At 34.9% G+C, this 22,975-nt stretch overlaps 1 protein-coding gene and 1 long non-coding RNA gene across 2 annotated transcripts; one reads left to right on the top strand and one right to left on the bottom strand.

The window, feature by feature from the left end:
* Positions 1–3,486: 3,486 nt before the first annotated feature.
* On the bottom strand, positions 3,487–21,620 carry LOC111507652 (aldo-keto reductase family 1 member B1). Its single transcript, XM_023162998.2, has 5 exons — positions 21,462–21,620; positions 15,086–15,445; positions 12,709–12,956; positions 7,013–7,273; positions 3,487–3,628 (listed from the first exon to the last, which is right to left on the bottom strand). The coding sequence occupies exons 1-5, from the start codon at positions 21,528–21,530 to the stop codon at positions 3,583–3,585; spliced, it is 984 nt and encodes a 327-aa protein (XP_023018766.2). The 5' UTR covers positions 21,531–21,620; the 3' UTR covers positions 3,487–3,582.
* LOC111507663 (uncharacterized) lies at positions 16,855–20,318 on the top strand. Its single transcript, XR_002722422.2, has 3 exons — positions 16,855–17,158; positions 17,501–17,631; positions 18,977–20,318. It is a non-coding gene; the product is annotated as an uncharacterized lncRNA (long non-coding RNA).
* Positions 21,621–22,975: the final 1,355 nt, after the last annotated feature.

Raw genomic sequence — 22,975 nt, 5'->3', positions numbered from 1 at the left:
GAGTTCATCATCTGGGGCATTTGATTTTATTATTGCTTGTACGGCATACTTATTCGATTGCCTTAATAGAATAGGATATGAATTCACTGGACAGGAGAGTGTAGAATATACAGTGCATTTCTTTAATGTCCCCCCCCTTTTATTTTTTGAGCTGATCAACTCAGAAAATTGAAATTTGGGATAATGAAATTAATGCATGAATACTTTATTTCGAAGTGAAATTGACAAATAAAACTTTCAAGATGGCGACTGGGTCCCATCTGAGAAAAAAAATTAAATGAAAAGGAGGGTCTTGTGACACATCATTTTGAAGCTCCTGACGAATACTTCACAACCTTAGAATATGAAGTCAATATCTTCACCTACTACAAAATGGCGGAACATTCAATAGTTTCCTGAAGACAAACACATTAATATCGATATTTCTAGAAATATTCCTTTTTATCTGTCATATGGCAATTCCAACAACCCGATGAAGTGTGTTAAATTATTTTTTGTTTATGACAAAAAATGTCAGTACGACAGCTGCTATTGGAGTGACACCAACCCTCACCATTGCAAACCATTGCAAGGAATCCTACCTATCTCCACAATATTTGTTTTAGTGGCGAATGTACATTTTTTCAAACAGCATTGTTGACAGATAAAATTTCCGTTATTGGGGTGACACCAACCCTCACGTTTTCCGGGAAACACATACCCATTATCCAGAAAAAATTAACGTTCGAGCAGGAATATTGGGAAACCATATTGTAGGACTGTAGAACTGTATTTGAATATGCTGGAAAATACTGTTGACCCTGTCATCACTGAAATCGTCGAAGCGAATCCTGATGAATTCAATATGGATATTGTATTCCAACAAGATGGAGCACCACCACATTATCCCAGACAAGTAAGAAACTATTTAGATACTACTTTTTCCGGTCGTTGGATTGGCCGTCGAGGTCCTAAAGTACGGCCAGCTCGCTCGCCAGATTTGACACCTTTAGACTTTTTACGAGCTATTTGAAGCAAAAGGTGTACGAATCTGAAACTGATTCATTATTGGATATACGGCAGTGAATAATAAATATTTGTAGAGATATTGACGTTAGTGTGTTTGAAAATGTTCGGCGTGAAATATCAGATAGGCTGTTCATATATCAAGAAGTTCAAGGCAACTATTTTGAGCATCTTCTGAACTGACCTCAAGCTTATTACCTCATATTATGTAGTTAAATGTCAATGTATTCAGGCAATTATTGAAAGTTCCGCCAATTTGTAGTAATTGAAGATGGGGCAGTCGGTAGCCAAGCGGTTCGGCGTGGATGCTTTGTTCACTCACTCGAATTGACTGCCGTGTTGGTCGGTGGTTCAAGCCCTAGTCTGAACGATCGATCTTCACTTGCTACCGTCCAACCCGTGTTAGGAATCACACGTTAAAAGGTAAGACCTCGTTAATCCTTAGCTCGCACAAGTTTCGACTTCTGAGGGTTGTCGTTCGTAGGGGTGCGACAGCTGGTTAACGGAAAAACACACACATTTCCCAGATGGCGCCCAGTCGCCATCTTGAAAGTTTCATCTGTCAATTTCACTTCAACATGAAGTTTTCATGCATTAATTTCATGAACCCAAATTTCAATTTTTTTAGTTGACCCGTTCAAAAAATGAAATGGGATATTAAAGAAAAGCACTGTTTGTTCGGGTATGATCAACACAGAAATGTTTCTAGTGGAAACCTATCAATATTCAAGAAAACCTTCAATGTATTTATTGAATAATGTTGCATTCCGGTGTTCAAAAGTTTGTGAGTGTTTGTGAGTAGGTGTAGTGTTCTGAGTTTCTCTAGTTGCATCCAACCAGATTACTTCGTGACCTTTGGTCGTATTTGCGAATGGCAAAAGTAAAACGAAGGCAACTATTTTAGATTCGTTGAAGACGCAGGGAATAAGAATGTAGTAACGCAGGACCATAAATGCTGTCACAAGGTTCGTTCCAACCTTGAGTCACAAACAGATTTCCAACTGTTTGTAAATCGTTGACAACGCGCATGTCTGGTAAATATTGGTTTCTGATTAATTTGAAATTTCTGATTGGAACAGCTGAAGTTTGGCATGGAATTTCAACATAACCTTTAAAAATAATTTGGGAAAGAAAGTTTTTGGCTTTCTACTACTCCATCTTAATACAAAAAAAGGGGATGAGGGAATCTTCCAAAGAAAGGAAGGAAGTAATCAATTTGAAAATAAGTAACTCTATACATGGATGTGTAGATAATGCAAAGAAGTAACTTTCAGACACAAACTGAAAGAATGTCCTCCTGAAACAGCTACTTTCATATAAACATTGAATTACACGAAAGAGTAAAAATTTTTTTCGAAACAAATACTTCTATATGAACACTGAATTATACAGAAGATACTTTTCTCTACTCAGTTTGTATTTCAAACATTCCACAACGAATGTCACTCCTAAAAATATAACCCCTTCAATTCTTTAAAAATAAATCTAATCAAGTGTAATTCTGGAGAGTAAAAGAAGGTTCCAGTATTTTATATCTCTATTCTATTTACTTATCAACATGGAACTGGGAGGTCACCGCAATAATTAATTTGTGCATGAACATAAAACAGAAACAGTAATACGGAATACGCATGCGTCAGATTGATGGTTAGAAGATAATCCTCAAACCATTCTGATAGATTTCGAACAGGTTTGAATCTTGGATGGAACAGAAAACTGATAGTTTACTAATGGTTTACCTGCTCTTAGTCTGCAGTTTCCGGGTAAAGGAGATGTATCCGCCCAATCTTCAGCGAATAGTGTCACTGTCAAACTCAAACATTTGTTCGTCCATCGCGGAGATCAATTTTTTGGTTAGTCCCCTTGACGGTATGTGCGAGGAAATGAACGTATACGAGGTGATGCAAACCCGAAATATATTCTGACGTATGCTTATGATTATAACTAAATACATGGGGGATATCCGAAAACAAAATGTCATTGTATTATTAATATTGATCGTTGATTTTCATCACGTCTCATACATTTTTGTTGAGTTGGAAGAAACAAGGTCTAAAAATTCAAATGATGATATATTGTATCTTTTATCGCTATTCATAGCCCAATGTGCTATTTGCGAATTATGGATATCATCCGAAAGTCTGTTGCCTTTTAATGATCTCAACGAAATCAATATTCTTTTTTTTATGATTCTGTGACAGTCTTATGGCATATTTTTCAAATTCCAGATTTATAGAGTTAACGTTATCCAAAATTTTGTCTTTCAGCATATAAATAAAATTATATACTGACATTAGGATATAATTTTATTTCTGTGACATGAGTATATAGTCTTGAACATGTGAAAAACAGAAACTATGACGTTATCTATCAAAGGGAATGATCCTCGATGTGTCTGACTCAGGCACACGGCAGAGCAAGTTGGTGAACGAAGTAATCAAACAAATTAACACAAATGACGAAAAAATTGAAATTCCTGAGTGAGTTGAACTTCCACAATTTATTCTCAAACTTTTCACTGCTTAAAATCACTTTTATGGACGAATTTACTGAAAAAGGTTTAAAAATATTCTAAGGTCACTGATTTGATTTTGGAAAAGGCCATTCTGGATGATCTTCGAATCTGAAACAGAACAAAAATGCACCTTATTTGAAACTATTTCACAATTAATATTTCCAAAAAGAAATTCAAAAATATTCAATAGAATAATATGAAAATTATAATGGAGAACTTTGTACAGGTCGATAAAGAAAATGATTTTCCCCCACAAATATGACTTTTGTTCACTATTTGATAGATGTTTCAACCAGCGTGAAATATTTTTCAAGAGATGGGACTGTATTACAAAATATTCTCAAACTACCAAACCATTATGACCAAAAATTGAAACATCTGATCTGTTCACGAGGACTAAATTTTATAAATAATTTGCTCATATTGCTGTGTTCTTGCCAACACCAATAAACCATTTATAGAGCAAAGTGAAAATTATGAGTTTCACTTAATAATACATTCTTCAGTACTAATTAAATGATTTTATTCACCATGCTTCTGATATTTTATAATGCCTTTTACTACTTAACTAATAAAATTCTACGATTACTGAAAACAAACTCGTTGAATTGGACACAAGATGAAATCAGCCCTAAGCGTTATATCACAATAATCAAAATCTACCCCAATCACCAATTTCATCATTACAGAACAATTTCAACAAAAAGGAATTATTCAAATCCATTTGATCATTGATAATTTCTCCGAATTACTGAATCTCTGTTTTTATGTTCTTTTAGGCGAGCTTCTAACGCTATTCCAGCTTGACCTTTCTAAAACATCGGACTTGAAATACTGATCTATCTGACACCATACTTTTTTCTTGTTATTTTAAAAATGCATCCTCAAGTTTTATACTCTTTTTTATTGAGAAATTGAAAATCTTTTTACTAGATTGCCCCAGATGAATAAACGTTCTCTAATTTTTCTTCCCGTCTCTTAGAATTGGATAAATTTCATTTATGGATTGAATATATTTTCTTTCAAAAGTAAAGCTAGATTGCTATCATATAAAAGTCGATCTGTTCCATTGAATTCAAACAAAGTAACATGCATTAGTCTGTGAATCATGCTGTTTAATGCTGCCACTTTACGAAAAATAGGAAAATTATGTTCATTATAAATTCAGAGGGCTTGATGTCCGATGTTTTACATGGGTCAGTCTGGTACGCATAAAAAAACATGAAAGTAGTTTCAAGAATGGGAAAATGAATTCAACAGTACTTTCTTACAAAATTCAAAACTCTTTGTTTTCAGAAGAAAGTTAACCTTCTCGAAAGTAGGAAAATCATCAATAGATTAAAAAAATTCCGATATCCAATGAACGATCAACTTGAAACTGCTGGGATTTCCTACCAAGCGACAAACAAGAAGTTAATAACTCTCCATTAAATAACTTATATTCTTCATGAAATTCTGAGGGTTTATAATCAATAATCATTTATGGCCAAATTTCAAGTGCTTACCACTAATTAATATTGTACAGTCATTACTTTTCCTTAAAATCAACCTGTTTACCTAAAATGACTAATTAGGTTCTATACTACTGTTGTATGAAAGAGAGCAGCTATACAGAGTGAAGGCAGATGATTTTGATGTCAAAGAATCCTCTTATTTGCGAAGAGATCCAGCAATAGGCGTCATCCATTGGGGCGTCGCGACACTGACGCCCATTTTTTTAAATGGTAATCTAGATTTTCCGATTCGTTTTTCGATTCTGCATTAAACTCTGAATTCAGACATATAGCACACTTGTAGCTTTCCTTGAATACTGATGAAAAAAGGCAATTTAATTGCATATTATAAATGTCAAAATGAATGCAATAATATGAGTTTAATAAAATTAATTCATCAGTCATGATTTCATTGTCTGTTCAATTTTATCTAGTTGCATATTTCTGTACAAATCAAAATAAATGTTTCAAATTACCAAAAATATGTTAATTTGACCATAACTCGACTAACATGATGATAACGAAATCAATTAGTGATAAAAATAAACAGTTTAGTAAGTGTTCGAACTGCCTCCCTTCACGTAGAATACACATATTGCATCTATTTAGTAATTCCCGATTCGTGACAGTTAAAAGCGTCTCTCGTATTATGGAAACACAAACATTTGTGATACTATTTTTCAAATCCTCTACATTTTGTGGACGTCGCATATAAACTTGGTCTTTGATATATCCCCACAAAAAGAAATCAAGTGGAGTGATGTCTGGACTTCGAACTGGCCATGGTACAGACCCATATTTCCAATCCATTTCTCAATAAAAGTATCATCCAAATATTGGGTAACTATTCTATTATCATGTGGAGGTACCCCATCTTGTAGAAACCACATATTCAGTTGAGTTTGTATAACTATATGGTTCCAACTCCATTTGATCTAGCACTGCAACACTGTAATTCTCATCAGTAGCCTTTTTTGGTTTTTTTCGCTTCCGTTCATGAAAACATCCATTAGGTGCCAAAGATTTAGCTAAGCCAGGGAATGTTTTGTCTTACGGTAATTTTCTGTCAGGATACCGATTAGCGTATATTTTCACTGCTTTTTTTGAATTCCTTCTTGCTTCGCCATAAATACATATCATATCTAACTTTTCTGAATTTGAAAATTGAACCATTGTTGAATTTTACGAAAAACCAACACAAAACTGAATACACTTTCGTCAAATCTGACAGATCTGATATCTGACATTATTGCATTTATTAGGACTTTTTCATGACCCTCTTTATAATAAAAAAATTGCCCTTTTTTATCAGTATTCAAGGAAAACTACAAGTGGGCTATATGGCTGAGTTCAGAATTTAATGCATAATTCAAAAACCAATTGAAAATATTGAGTAACCATTTAAAACAATTGGCGTCGGTGTCGCGACGCCCTAACGGATGACGCCTAGTGCTGGATCTCTACGTAAATAAGAGGACCCTTTGACACCAAAATTATCTGCTTTTACGAAATATGGATATTCTTTTTCATTTTTCTAGATATTTGCCCGCGGAGTTTTATATGGGACACCCTGTATATGCCCAGGCTTCAATTAATTGATGCATATCCCAGATCTAATAAAACTATAATACAACGTTACAGTGCTGAGATATTCTGAAAATTTCTACAATGTTTAATAAGAAAACCGTTTATGCGGTATGCTAATGATACTATTTTATCAGTATGATTATTGAAAGTAAGTTGCGACTCGATATAATCTCTGAACTTTTTGATATCACTATATCCCAATATAATATTATTGAGAGTGAAAAAATACCGTATCGTATTATAGATCCCAATAAATGGTATCCTTCCTGCATTCGCAAATGTTTAGGAGCAGTTTCTAATACAAAAATTATCTGCAAATTCACAGTCATTTTGAGAAGTTGCAGAATTTGACTAAAGTAGCAAATTCAACCAGTCCACCACAAAAAATCACAAGTTTTCGATTAACACAAACCTTTTCAAAAAGTTACAATCGCAAATGCGACCTGGTTCCCCAAGATCAAGATTTTTCAGTTTCTTCATGTCATCAGCATCGAGACTAAAGTCAAAAACTTCAAAGTTCTCCCTAATTCGTAACGGAGATACACTCTTCGGTATAGGTATAGTACCCATATCTATTAAGTACCTCAATGCTATTTGAGCATTAGTCTTCTTATGCTTTTCAGCAACTTCTCTGATTATTGGGTTGGTGAAGACGTTTGGGAGATCCTTTATCCTGAAAATCAAGGGATCAAAATATTCGAATGTGTTCGTGAAATAATTTAAAAAAAATTAATTTGAAACAAGGCACGAAATTCTGAACTCAAAGACTGATTTGTGTGAGATATATATTGCAAAAAGAAGTTATACAAAACAATAAGAAACATGAATTACAAAATCAGCAGGGGTTTATCGAATGACACTTATCTGTTAATGATACCGAATTGAAGAAATAAGATATGGGTTTGTTTACACATTCCACGGAATTAAATTTAGATCACTTACTTTCCAGGGACAAAATTTTATTTCGATTTCACAAGGTCCTGAAAGTATTATTTATTTTAATTTGAATGAAGTCAAATGAAATTACAATAATAGGAATAATATACAGGGGGATACCTTGTACCCGGTTAAGTACCTCCACCAAATATGAGCCCCATATATCCGTAAAGGATAAAGGATCAGATCAGTAAAAAAATTTTTGAGCGCGTCAGATTAAGTGGGGTGAGTTAATTACATGATAAAAAGTGTATATTCCAGTAATCTGACAATTTGAGAGTGACATAAAAAAGGAGAGGGCAGCAAAGTTGTAAATAAACGTCATTTCGACATTCTCGAGCGTAGCTATTTTTTTTTATTTTGAAGAAAATAATTCAAGGATAACGAAAAATATATAATCTGATGATTTCCGCAAGCCGAAATAACAAAAATTCGTCGATAAAGTTTAATGCTTGCAACTGTGTGATACCTATATTTCCCTCTCAGAGGTTCTATTCCTCTTTCACTTTTTCGCTATTTATTACTCTCTCACTCCGTCCCCACTCTGAATTCTGTTGCCATCACAGCTGATGACAGAGACTCGTTCGTGATGAAGATGATGATGAATTAATCAATTGATTATAAAGAATTAATTTTTTTTGAGCATTTAAAAAAATATTTTCTCATAAATACAAGTATCCTACTTAAAAAACATTTATTTATTTGCATGCTATTTCTTGAGCTTTTCAATTAATTAAGTTCAATGATTTCAAAAAATTATTTTTTTTTTTTGTCAGATTAGGCGAATCCCTCTAGATAATCGTCAGATTATGAGACAGCACGTCTGGAACATAAAGATGAACGATATATATCTTAATCTGACTCGCTTGAGTATTTCAAAATGAGGAATTTTTTTTGCACATTATAATAATGGCCGCGAGTTTGCGTCAGATCGAAATCGTCAGATTATTGAATGAGAGTTTTTTTTTTATTGCACTTAACACTCCCTTAGAAAATCTGACGCGCTCGATTACATTTTTTTTCTTTTTACTTTTAACCCTTACGTACAACCACCCGCATCATGCAAACGATCAGATTAACATTCGAAAGTTATTAAAAATACGTAGGACGTTGATGCTATCAATATCTGACGCGCTCGAGGATGTCCATGCAACAGTATTTTTTTACATATTTAAAAATCTATAGCCGCTTCCTCCACCGATGAAAAGGTATATATTATATAACATTTTTTCTTCTCATCATCTAAGCTTTGCAACCTAACATGTCTCTATGACACTCGAGTACATCCCCATTTTGCATCGTGAGCTCCCCTATTACAATGTCACCTACTGAATGAAACTACAGAAACCGAAAAATTTCACAAAGGAAAATTGAACACGAGTAAGATTAGAGAGAGTTCGCTGTAGTGTTTTGAGGGTAATTGCTCCTTTCTTCACGATTTCACATCTACTTCGTAAGTACTACATTATAATTTTGTTTTTATTTGGATTGTAATGATGAAATTGAAATAATATTCATCTAGAGAGTTCATTTTTTAATACTATGCAATCGTATTTCAAATGCATGAGTCTGAAGACACGTTTTGGAGCCATTTTTCTGAAATCAATTTCGGTAAATTGAAATTTGGTAATAAAATAAGTAACCACAAGATAACTTTCGAATACCTTCAAAGCACTTTATTTTTAAAGCTTTATTTCATCTAGTTATCAAATTAAATCTATTTTGTGTTTGAAGCGACTCCAGAGTCGATATCCTTAAATCGTCATAGCATTTAAAAAAAGATTTAGACAGACTCAGGCCTCCACAACTTCCAAAACTTCCACGTTAACTTCCACGTTAAGATATACAGTTTAGGGGGGAGGGGGTTGAATATTCAGCAGTAATGACAGATCCAAAACAGAGCTTGAACCAACTTCTAGAAAGTACAAAAAAGGAAAGCTAGGGTGGTAATGGTGGTCAAATCCATGACACATATGTATATTCAGTTACCAAGATTAAACAATCGATTACTATAAATGAACTAGATATTGTACTTGTTTGGGAGGTAATTTGGGCAATGAAAATTACAACAACAGTTGAAAACACTTTTGAATTCATCCTTTCACGGTTATATCGTGAATTAACACAAGAAGACGAGTGTGACCCAATACAGGTAGATAATGGAGATATAGTCGAATCAAACAATATTGTGCACTCTAAAAGTTGGTGGCACTCTCAAAGGCCATAAAAACCAATACATAGAAATGAACCGGCTTCCAACTAGTTCATGTGGACTAAAGACTTGGCGGTTCGTTTTGAATGATTTTTACTAACCGAGTTTTATGATTGGCTGAAGAGTCATACAATTAAATTTGAAGTCATGTTACGGTGACGAATAGAAATCGGGAATGCGGGAATGGTTATCACTGTCTTGTTCAGTTCAGGAAATCATCGTGAATTGAGTGTTGAAATTCGATATTGGTGCAGTTATAACTACTTAAAATTTTTGTTAACTGTTTAAAATGTGGCATCCTTGGACAAGTACTAATACTAACGAGTATGATAATAACACAGACTTTCTCCAGTGTAGTGATTTCAATTGCGATGGTGAACAATGCGAAAAAGAGATACCAGTGAATAAGATTCGCATGCATTTGAATATTGAAACACAGAGAGTATGTTTCAATGTATATAAGAATCTACATCTCAAGTGTGGTTTCGAGGGAAACAAACTATTACAAGCAACATCAGATTTGACCGAAATTGATCCCAAATTTGGATCCGAATAGTGTAATAGTTCTTGACAACGCACCCTATCATTCGCACCCTGGCGTTGGATGCGATCGGGTGTGGAGGAGTGGATTTTTGGGAAATCCTTGCGGGTACCGCCCCTCACCCCACACCAACAGGATTTCGCAGGGCTTCCTCCCGCTCATGCCAAATCAGTTGGGAATATGGTCCCGGAAGTGGCCGGTCGGGGTCCTAAGCTCGGATACTAGTAGCTCCGTCCAACCGGGGTCCGACACCTCAAGCGTCTGCCTTGGGGCCCTCCAAGACTAGACTCGGATACTAGAGCCCGGAAGGACTGCGAGCCCCGACACCTCGAACGCTTGGATCCGTACAGAGGCAGGTGTGGATCACGGAACAGCATAAGCCGTCCACTGCCTCGGTATGGGGCTGCAATGCACCCATGAATGGATTACCGCAACCCTGTATCCCTTTACCCGCTAGTGGAGCCGCTGCCCCTAAGAGGCCAACGCCAGTTGGAGATGAGGCTCGCTAGCCTCCAGCCGCGAGCGGGCACTCACCTCCCCCTAGAACTCATGTTAGGAAAGTTCCCTTTCCAATGTTTGATGAGTAACCGTCGAGGACTCTTTCGAGCATCCTTTACCGCACATCATATGTCGAAGATGTCGCGCCCATTACCCGTGTAGGTGCAGGATAGGGCGGTTCATCAACAACTTTTGGGTGTAAGCCGTATGGTCTGCACCGCATACCCTTACGTTACCCCGAGGGGCACTCATGTTAGGAAAGCTACATTTCCAGCGTTGGATGAGTAACCGCCGAGGGCTCTTGCGAGACACCTCTCCCACACATCTAGCTTGAAACCGGCCAACGTCTGTTACCCGCAGGCGCGGGATTGGGTGGATGTCCGATTACTTTACTGGGTGAGTGCCGTGTGGTCTGCACCGGAGGACTGTCAAACACCCATAAGAGAGAGACAGTGATCCCCCGCCACTCACCCCGCTCATCAAAGTACCGAATAAAAATTCAAGGAAAGATGAAATTCAAAGTTTTTTAATAAATAACAATTTGTATTTTGAAGATTATATACCAAAAACAACTATTGTTGTTTTACAGATTGAAACATTTGAAAAAGGGTATTGCTGAAAAGTATGCACACACCATACTGAGACTTCCCCCCTATTTTTGTGTTTTCAATCTCATCGAGTCGATTGGGGGATAATTGAAACAAAGCATCAGACGTAAAAATAATTTTCCAAAATTTGATAAGAAGGTAATAGAACTAATTGAAGAAGAACTATCTGATATTACCGAAGGCAGAAAAGGATTAAAAAAGTAGTTTTAGTTGAAAAAGGCTATATGGAGATTGGACACTTCCATATTAATGGTGGAAATAAATTCATTATTGATTCAAATGACGTCCGTGATAGTGAAACAGAATATGAAAGGGGAATTATTATCAGAAGCTTTCGAAGAAAGTTAGTGCAGTGTTTTTGAAGCGATTGATTGTATGAGTAAGTAGTATTCAGAAGTATTTTCAATTATCACCCTGTTATTTAAATCCCTACCAAACACTCAAAAACGCAATCAATTCATTGATGAACTCAAGATTGATATCAGATCAAAAAAAGACATTAAAAATACTTGGAAAATATACCACACAAAAGAGAAAAATTTACATGGTACAAATGATTACAGAGGATCTACAAAAAGAAAAGGCACTGTCTCAGTAATGCTACTCAATAGTATGAAAGGAATATCGGCAGGTTAATAAAAACTGTATCTGATGGTATTCGAATAAGTTTAAGATCTGGATGCACTGTCCACAACAATCTTACCGGATGCTTTCTCTATATGCCAACTCCTACTAAAAGGAACTAAAAGGCCGCAGAATATCAGAAAGGAAAAACATTCTACTAGGAAAAACCCTAATTTTGAAAGTAGTGATTCAATCATCAGAATATCCAGTAGTTCAAAACCTAAGTCGTCAATAAGGAAGTGGTAGAAAGCGCATTGGAAAAAAAGTCACAATTATTTTATGGAATAAAAGTGGTCAATTGGTTTGGTTTGGTTTTCAAAACATTTTCTGAATATGTTTCGAGGATCCACGTGAAAATTGTATCAGGGCATTTTTTTACTTTTTTTCGCTTTATTATCATTGTTGTTTGCTTTGTAGAGTTGGTATATACATCTTTTTATTAACTGACTCATGAAGTCTACTCATTCATTTTTGATACAACTTTGATAATATTATTTCACGTAGCGAAAATGAGTTGGGTGAGAAAAATATACGAAGCCACACCTAATCATCTGTATTCGACCGAATATTTGAGGGCTTTCAAATATACATTTTCGCTGTTCAGACTTTCCTTCCATATAAAAAATAATTACTTTCATAAAGAATTCAAATCACCAATTGACAGTATTACTGCTACTTCCAGAACTTACTCTACACCGAGGTCAGCCATAAAATTGTTGTACTTTGGTGAAGCCAACGGTGAATATGCTACCACTGCAATATTTTTCTCATGGCAATAGTTCACCAGTTTAGGCTGTTGTAGGAAAACTTGGAGTTCTATTTGTTGGCATGCTGGTTTTATTCTACAGTTATTCCAAATCTTCTCAATCTGCCTCTCATTGAAATTGGATACTCCGATGAATTTGGCTTTGCCAGCATCGACCTGTTCTTCCATTTTCTGAAATACGCAAAAATTGGTAATATAATTTGCGTACTTTCATGAAAAAGCTTTTTTATCTTTATTATAAATTATGTTAGAATTTCTTGCCCTTGTTTCTCTTCTACAAATGTGTTACAATGCGTCGTGAAAATTTCATGGATTTTCATTAGGTAATGAATGACTTTGAAATGGAGGAAAAAATCTCCATCTTTCCATGAAGGTGACGGAGGAGTACACCTAGGCTATCGTTATAGAATTCGTGGAAGATACACATTTAAGGGGTCATATTAAAAGAGAACAGTGCATGGTGACTAGTTGCTGGAGAGACGTCCTCTCACTTTGCATTAGACAAATGCTACTCCCAATTGATGAGCATAGAGAAGAACTATCTTCACGGTAACTATCAGCACAAACTCCGATAAGTCTGGTCATCAGTACAGTTGAGGAAGAACATACTATTCAGATTAATATAAATACCTGGAAAATGTTGTGCCTTCATAGAAGTTCTCATCTGAACTTGTTCCTTTCAACACAAGGAAGGTTGTGGTTTTCTAAGTTTGATTTTTCTATATTGCAGAATGTGATTGGATGGAACCTGTGAGGTCATTAGGAGTTTGAATTCACTCCTTTATATGATCCGTGACCATGGAAGAGCAGGAATTGAAATATTCTTTTCGAGGCATCTGCCAACAGTCACCCAAATCACAAAAACCACCTCACACCTACTTTTCCGGGTTTTCTATAAGACATTTGAAGACTTCAACTTATCCAAAGAGCTGATGCTTATGGTGGGCTCCAGTCGAATCCGAGTCGAGTCGAAGGGTTTAACATTACCTGTTAGGATATTATCTTCAACATGGTGAAATCTCCTGATGGGAACAGTGAATATTAACCCCAGATGATGAGCTTGTTATAGATGCATTCCCTGATATATTTGCTGTCAGCTTCTGCAGCATTTGCAGTCTCAGCTTATATCCGGCATGATGTGATCATATATTTCAACAATCTTCTTCTTTGATTTTCTTGGTCTCTACTTTTTTATGTGCAGAAGACTACAACGGTGTTGCCTTATATATTGAATGCTTTTTGGAGAATGAGAAATGTCTAATTCATTGAAACTACTCATTTCCCAAACCCAGACAGTTACAAAGATAATAATGTTGATGTGGTTCTCGTCGATCATTGAAACGAAGCGATTTGTCTTCTTCTCACAAACGAAGTGGTATTATATTAAAATCTTGAAAAACAAACATTAAATAATTATCATAACAATTTATTGAAAGATATTTATCAAACTGACCCTGTTCAATAAGGACTGAGAAGTGGCCGGATTTCATATTTCATTGTTGGCTCCACTGAATTTGTGACAATTCATTCAATTCTAACTTTTCTTTCCAGAAGCACCACAGGAAATCTTTGCGGTTCCGTTTATAATTGACCATATTCGTTAAAGATCGAGTGGTAGCCGAGTTTCATATTTTGATTAGAAATTCAAGTCAATAGAATGGTTCAAATATGTTAACTATCCTAATCATTTCAACTAATGATATTGACAGTTATGTCGGAAATTATGATATTCAACAAATGAAATATAAAACCTATTCAGTACTTGATCCAATTTGGTCAATTGCACCTTGTCTTTTATTTCCGAAGTGGAAAAAAAATTCTGTTGGATTGTGAGTCCCGACTTCTCGGGGCTCACAATATTTTTCAAACAAATCTTTATTTTATTTCAGAAATACAGAAACAGATGTTTTTTTGAAAGAAGTTTGAAAGAAACAGGCATAACAAAGTGAATGTTCAAAACACTCCATAAACTATCACGGAAGCAAGAGAGAATACAAATATACATCAGCAACTAAACTAGATTTGAAATACTTGAATATGACATGAATATGATGAGTCTATGTCACAAAAACACTTTTCAGATAGGTATGATAGTGGTCTTCATTATAATATAATATGTGGAAAATTCATTGAACAAAAGATATGTCTTATTTCTTATCAAGGATGAAAGTTAATTAATATAAGAACTATTTGAAATTACACACTGTTGGTTCAATTGCTTTTTAGTTGATTCTACTGTTCAAATTCATCGAAAAAGTTTTAATTCATATCTGATTTCAAAATGCAGTATGACAACTCACCTTCCAAATTTCGATGTGGTCTGTCCTCTCTGGAATAAGTTGGTTAAGTGGAACCTCTCCATTTTCCACAAAATTTGACCCTATAGGAAAATGAATGAGATATATGTCGACATATTTTAATCCCAAATTTTTCAATGATCGATCCATAAACATTTCCACTCTATCTTCGTGAACACCAAATATTGGCAGCTTTGTGGTGATGAATACTTCCTCCCGTTTGAGTTTGCCGGAAGTAAACCAATTTTTTAAGACCCGCCCAATAATTTCTTCGTTTTGATATGCATATGCAGTGTCAATGTGGCGGTAACCACATTCTAAGGCAGTATTCAATGCGGACTCTATCTCAGTTTCGCTTGTAGCCTAAAATAGAAATTTACATATTGATGTCATTATTTCGTAGAGGAGCCAGTGAACATTATATCATTGTTATTAAATCTACAACTTCAATTGGGATCATTCAACCATAAACGTCGTCTGGAGAAAAATTCCCTCACGATGGACAATATGGGGAAGGTTCCACTAAAATATTGTTACTGGTCCTACACGGTTTTTGAACTGGTAGCTCTACGTTTTCTTGCCCTAGTTTCACATCAGCTCTTACTCAATAATTTTAACTTTTGACCTTTGATCAAATTCACAACTATCATTCAATACCTACTTCAATTTGGAAAAAGGTAAGTACCTCTGTACCTGGAAACAACACCGAAAGAAATAAAAATGACCCGATTGTGACCTGAATAGCTTACCAATTACCACATATAGTGAACTGTTCAAAAAATGAGGTGAATTTTGCTAAAAAAAATGTCGCATGAGCATCGCTCAAGAATTGTTGAATGGCGTCAACGGCGATCTAGATTTGCTCAAAAGGGTCATATTTGGTGAAGAATCATGGTTATAACATCGAAACCAAAGTCCGAACTTCCCAATGGAAGAGCTCAGAAGAGCCAACACCAAAAAGCACGCCAAGTTCGATCAAATGTCAAGGTTTTGTTCACTTCTTTCTTCAATTATCGTGGCATAGTACATCAGGAGTTTTTGCCACAAGGTCCTACAGTCAATGAGGACTATCATGTTGAAGTTACCGCTTGCGAGAAGCAATATGAAGCCATATTGTGAGGAAACAATTCATAGCTTCTGCATCACAATAATGCACCTGCTCACTCGACATTGTTTGTTCGTATTTTTTCAACAAAAAATAACATAAGCGTGCCTTCTATTCCCAAGATTGAGGAGACCCATGAAAGGACAGCGTTTTCCGGTGATTGAGGAGATAGAAACCGAATGACTGAGAGAGCTCAAAGACATACCAGAACGTGCGTATCAGAACTGCTTCGAGAATTGAAAAAAACGCTGGCATAATATTATATCTGAGGGGGACGAAATAGGAATTGTAAAATAAATGAATATTTTTTGAGAAAAATCAAAATTAACCTTGTTTTTTGAACAGACAACGTATGCACTTTGTTTTAAACATCATGGACATAGTAAGCTATATTTTAAAGGTGACATATATCACATCACGAACTTTTTTTGTAGAACTGTAAAAAACAATATACCGGGTGATTCCCTAAGGTGGCTCACCCCTATAACCAGAGGCGGTGTGAGCTACCGCCTACGGCCTCGAGGTGCAAAGGGCCTCGCCTAACCTAACCTCAAAACCGAAAATAATTTTTAAAAAGTATGGAAAATCCAATAGCACACGTCATGTTTTTTATAGATAATACATTAGAAAATTCTCAATCTAAAGGTATTTAACTCTTCGGCGCACGAAAGCATATGAACTTCCTGAAACTTCCTCCCACCTATCAACTTGGCGTTGAGAGGCAATCGCGGGGAATCCCCGGTCAGAAACCTCGGGACTTCCCCTTAATAGAAAAACAATCAAAGTATCACATGCAGCCGCAATCTCCGTCCATGTTCCTATAGTATAATTTCTTATAGCATTTGATGTGACAATAAATAATAGTGTTACATAGTTTCAAAACGATAACAAGTGTTTTGTAAGTAGAAATTCGGATTGTGTCGTGAAGAAAAATAATAGCATCTGTGTTCATTTTATTTATCAAAAATAAGGTAAGAAGTATTCATTATTGCACTCATATTTTTTATAGTTTTCTTTACAAAACATTACATGATTAAAAATTTTGTCTAGATATAATTTATTCCACTGGAATTGCTAGAATCCACCTTTTTTGTGTTGTGTGTATTATATTGTATTAAACATATATTACATGAAATATTGAAGTAGGTAGGTTATGTACAAAGTAATATTATGTATTATATTCACCCAATTTTTATTCAAACTCATTAGTCCAATTCTTTCAATTCTTTATCCAATTCTTCTTATCATTAGTCTTAATTATAGGTACCTAAAGAAAGGTAAAATTACCATCAAATGTTTTATTTTTGTTACAGGTTACGGACACAATATTGGTGCATTCTTTTTAATTTGTCAATCAAATTAGGCACTAAAATAGATAGAGATAAAGCAAGAAAATGGGAATCTGGTTCAGCAAAAAAAGAAAATGTTTGTTTCTTTAATTAAAGTGAGTAAAAAAACAGGGTCAGTGACTTTGACTGGGGTTTTAATACGGTGACCCAGACATTATTTCTTTATCACTTTTGAGTCGATTTTTTTAATTTTTCAATTTTGTTGTTTAATGTTCCAAAAAAGAAAACAAGTAGAAGTTTTGGTGTTTCTTAATGAATAAAAGTTTGTTTTATTCGATTTTTTTAGTTTACAAACCCTTCTTCTTGCATCACCAGAGCGCAACCCCAACTTTAGATTTTTAAATGGGACATCCTATATATTTTTACTTATTTCGATGGAGAATGACATTCTCAATCCAACAATACTTCACTTGTCAATATTCCACAAATAAAATAATTTTCTTTCAATTTTTATTTTTTGATCTAGAATGCCATGGATCGTGTAAATCGCTTCATTCTTGATTAAGTAACATGGGAAAACTACGACTGTAAGGCTTATGACTTCACAGTCGTTTTAAGAATTATTCAGTTAACTTGATTTTCTCAAATGGAAAGGGGGTGGGTTGCCGGCTTTTTGTGAAAGATCATTTTCTTACGAATAATTTGATGCCCCACACTTTCACTTTATATTCTCTATCAGAGAATCACCCGGTATAGTGACTTGTTTTGTTATATTTCCAAAGGAACTAACTCGACTTCATATAGATAACATCGTCATATTTCAACCAATTCACACATACTATTGAAAAAATATACACTGCCTCAGTTTGAAAGCGTACGACCCCCTATATATTGACCTCTATAGAAAATTCCGTAATATGCAAAAACACTTGAAATTTATTTTTAGGGAGGATATTTTGTAGGCTAGTTTTCACATTACGCTATCTTTTCAAAAATACCACTTACTTGACCTTTCTTGTCAGCAGTTCCAAAGAAACCTGGTGAAAACTGTTAATAATAAGTTTTGAATTCAAAAATATTTAGTAATATTTTTAAAAGAATTGAAATTAATGAAACTGAAGTCGTACATAACGGTAAATATTTAAAGTATTTTTACTTCTAATATCCCACATGATGAAGAAGCATTATTCCGTTGGAAAGTACCTATTATAGAAAGAATACAAATTTATCTACAATAGTACTTGTATGGTAGTCAAAAATGACAAGTTAGTTAAAAAGTTGCCAAAAAATAAAGAAATGAACGTCAATCACTGATTTGGTCGTTCAACCAATTTTGTCTCATTTCACAAGTTGAACACAATATATACCGATGAAAAAAAGATAAAGCACGCTTGAGTTTGTTGAAAATCATTTATCGCCAAAATTAAATTCAGTTTTGCGAGTAAAATATTGTGCGATTATTAAATTAGTTTGAACAATTGTGTTTTCTTGATGTTTCAGTCATCAACAAAGGAAATAAACTAGGCCATAAGGAATACAAGAAGACAGATCACAGATCGATATCTACATAACGGATCCAATCATCATCCAAAACAGAAACGAGCCGTCATCAACGCCCTAGTGTCAACAGAGCTTTGATATATGGAGAAAGGTACGTCGACGACGAAATAAAAAAAATAGCAATTGTTTTACAAGCGAACGACCTCGGCAGAAAAGACAATCCGCACTAAGCATCCAAGGGAGAAAAAAAACACCATTGACGATCATCCCCAAGGCACTGTCTATCTGACACACACAGAAGGTGTCACCAATCGAATCAGGAAAATTCTAAAGAAGGAGAAAATTAACACCGTTTTCAAACCAACGGAATATCGCAGTATCTGAGACCAGCGAAAAACATCAGACATCCATTCAAATCAGCGGGAGTTTACAGGATTCCATGTAACTGGACATGTAACTGTGGTAAAGTCTAAATCGGTCAGACGAAAAGAAGAAAAGATTAAATATAATTATATCTAATTGTTCCAACATTAATAACCACCGCCGTTTGAAATGAAAAAAGTAACTAGTTTGGAAAGTCAATTTGATGCTGTTGGTGTAGTCGAAGTAATCTTTATTATGAATACTTGAAGCTATCGGCGCCCTCAAAGGGAAAAAAAACCGATACAAAGAGATAAAGCCGCTGCCAGCTAGTCCACGTGGATTGAAGAATTGTCTGTTTGTAATGGATGATTTTTACTAACCGAGTTTTATGATTGGCGAGCCGCCGTGTTGTCAATGTTCAGTCCAGGAAATGATCGTGATTTGAGTGTTGAAATTCGATATTGGTGCAGTTATAATTAATCAAAATTTTTGTTATCTGTTCAAAATGCAGCGTCCTTGGACAATTTAATAGTAATGACGAGTGTGATAACAACACAGACTTTTTTCTGTGTAGTGATTCCAATAACGCTGGTGAACAATCAGGTCAATGAGATTCGAATGCATTTCAATATTGAAACACAGAGAGTATATTTTAATGTATATGAGAATCTACATCTCAAGTTTGGTTCTTTGAAATTATGTGGAAAAAACTTGAGGACTGCAATGTTGACTATCTTGAAAACATGGAAGCTAATATTTTTGAGGTATGGTTTGAAAACATATTGATCCCAAATTTGGGATTTGATGTAAACAATCGATCTGAGATCGATTGTTTACAAAACAAAGCATCGAGATTTGGGAAATTTGAAAAAATAGCAGCTACGTGTAGAAAACTTCAGGGAGAAGTTTTTCGAAATGTTACAGAACATTTTGAGGAACTTTATCACTGTTAAGAATTTAATAGACAACATTATCGAGATGAATCACTTTCTTTATTTTTTAAAAATTTTATTGCAGAACCATTGATACGTTACTATCTTCACATTTTTACTTGATTTCTCAGATAGTGCTAAAAATAAATGTCAAGTGTGTGGTATTTTTCAAATGGTAGCTGAACTACTTTTGAAATGCGGTGTCACTCAACCTTCCTCTCTATTTGAGATTTTAGGGATAATTGCCGCCTCTGCTAAAGGGTTCATATGATTCAATTCAAAAGTAAATTTGGAATTTGTTCCGAGGTTTTTGAGTTATGGCGTTGAGACAAACAGATGCCATGGGGGGATTTCTTCTTATAATCTGCATTAATATTCTTTTGAATTTTTAATTTCTTTATTATTTTAAATAATACCTATATGTCACAATACAATATTTTCATTTGGGAACTTGATAGTTTTTTCTTCGGAAATGTAATCATCTTAAAGGTCCGTTCCGCAAAAAGTGTTTCGGAGGCGCCTTCATGCGAAATAAGATATCTTACCCGTTCAAATGAATAATATTGGCTTTTCTGTCCGGGCTGGGAAACGGTATGGATAGACATAAGAATGAAAGTGAATCCACTGATATTCAGGCTGATAGATAGCCTCTGTGTCCTTTTTAATAAGGCCACTACGTAACTCAGGTCAGTTCTGCAATCTTAAAAATGATATACTTTAACCTTGTTTAATCTGTATTCTCATATGGTCTAATATTGTTAGGATCCCCAGACCACGCCAGTGATTCGACACACAGAAAAAAATTCTGAGATTCATAATAGGAGTGCATTCTTTTGCATCGTGTAGAAAATTATCCATACGTGTTGGCGTCCTAATGCATATACTTATACTTAGATTTCAGAAGAAGAATAAATATTTTCAAAAATGCTTCACGAAAAAAATGTGATATCGTTTCTACTTTATTTGGCTCTTTAATGTCAAATAAACTGATTTCAATATTTATACAATTATAATCTGATTATGAACCGAATGGATATTTTTAAATTGCCGCTAAGCATCAATCAAACGATTGTTTTCAAAATAGTTCTAAAATTTAGTACTACTAATTAGTAAACACTTTTTTTTTCTGATTCATATGTATCAAGAAAATCTCTTCATAAGATGGATTGAAGATGGATTTTAGTTTTTACCTGCCAAGTTCCCAATCCGATGGTAGGTATTTTCATTCCGTTTGTCACAATTTTCACCGGTACGTTCATATTCGATAGTTGAGTGAACTGAAATGTGTGATATTGATATTCATGGTGTTTATAGCATGCGCACTCATTAAAAATTCTGTGAATAAGTAGTCCAATGTGTCTTTACGATAAGAGTTTGTTATAGTACAGGATCCTGCTGTAAAATCATTACGTTCATAGCGTAGTTAATCAAACTCACATTTTCACATAAATTTATGATTAGGAGTATACATTTATGACAGAGTGCCAGTCAAAAAGTGCCGCAAATACTTGGAAAAAATTCATTCATTCCGTGTTAGGAAAAGGTAAGACCTCGTTAGTCCTTAGCTCGCACAAGTTTCTCAACTTCTGAGAATTGTCGTTCGTATGGGAGCGACAGCTGATTAACGGAAAAACAGATTTTAAACAGATTCAAACAGATTTTTAAAATGAAATACCGTCCGCATCATAATAATGTATGTAAAGATTTAGAAATAGTATATAGTATAACAAGTAAGAAACGACATATTTCTCACGATCGCAGAAGTTTGTTTACGTTTGTTTGTTTACGGCACTCGCTTTCGGCTCGTGCCGTAAATCAAGCGAGTGAGAAATATGTCATTTTCTCACGCATTGAACACTGAACTTTTTCTACGGTTGCGTTGTTTTAAAGTATTGAAATTAAAAATACATATATAATAATACTTTTATGTTATTAACTCATTTTTATATTTTATTTCAAATAGTAATTAACAGTTATAATTGAAAAATTTTGTTAGGTAATTCCTGGTAGGTCGTTTTGTTTCAACATGTTTTCGGTGATTGAAATATTAGCTGCGGTCGAAGTTGAAGTTGATGGGAAAACGTACTGAGCTTCCACAGCATTGTTGTGTTCAGGTTCTAACGGCGCTGGAGGCTGAATGGATTCTACTATACTTTTTGAAATTGTCATTTTGTTAACTATGGAGTTGTCGATATAAGATTCAGTAACATTGCTGGATTTCCAACCCCCGTGGCGTTTAAAAGTTAGAAGATCTGCCCCTGCATTAACTAAAATAGTCGCAGATGACCTTCGGAATCAGTGGCTAGTATATAATTCAGGGTTCGGTAATTGCCAAAAATTTCGCTATTTCTTTCGCCATGGTGCCAAATTTATTTATCCCCACAGGGTGTTTCGTACATTTGCTATTTTTGGATTATAAAAAAAAACATGTTTCATTTGTGCATGGTCGAAGCTTCACATATTTTTTGTAAATTTTGTAGAATTCTCCTGTGACTGTAACATTTCTAGGAACCTTGGTTTTAGTAACGGGTAATTTCATTAAAAGGACCGAATTAAGATCCTCCATGTCATCAATTTTTAATTTTCGAAGTTTATCACAACGGCATGCCCCTGTAAGGCCAATAGCTAAAGCAGCCTGAAATCAAAACCGAACATTCATTTTTCGATAACAATTTGAAAATTTTCAAGTCATACCTTTATCAGC

The sequence above is a fragment of the Leptinotarsa decemlineata genome, unplaced genomic scaffold (assembly GCF_025532065.1).
Source record: "Leptinotarsa decemlineata unplaced genomic scaffold, Ldec_3_MD MMD2_tig00000008_RagTag_RagTag, whole genome shotgun sequence".
Classification (NCBI taxonomy): Eukaryota; Metazoa; Arthropoda; class Insecta; order Coleoptera; family Chrysomelidae; genus Leptinotarsa; species Leptinotarsa decemlineata.
Note: the sequence above shows the minus strand (reverse complement) of the source record. Positions and strands in the feature narration are given on the sequence as shown.

Excerpts from the sequence above, each read along its gene's own strand:
- LOC111507652 (XM_023162998.2), bottom strand. The coding sequence starts at position 21,530 with ATGAACGTACCGGTGAAAATTGTGACAAACGGAATGAAAATACCTACC. Across the intron at positions 12,957-15,085 it reads ACCACATCGAAATTTGGAAG|AAAATGGAAGAACAGGTCGA; the intron begins GTGAGTTGTCAT and ends TGCGTATTTCAG. Across the intron at positions 3,629-7,012 it reads GATTGTAACTTTTTGAAAAG|ATTCGAAGATCATCCAGAAT; the intron begins GTTTGTGTTAAT and ends GTTCTGTTTCAG.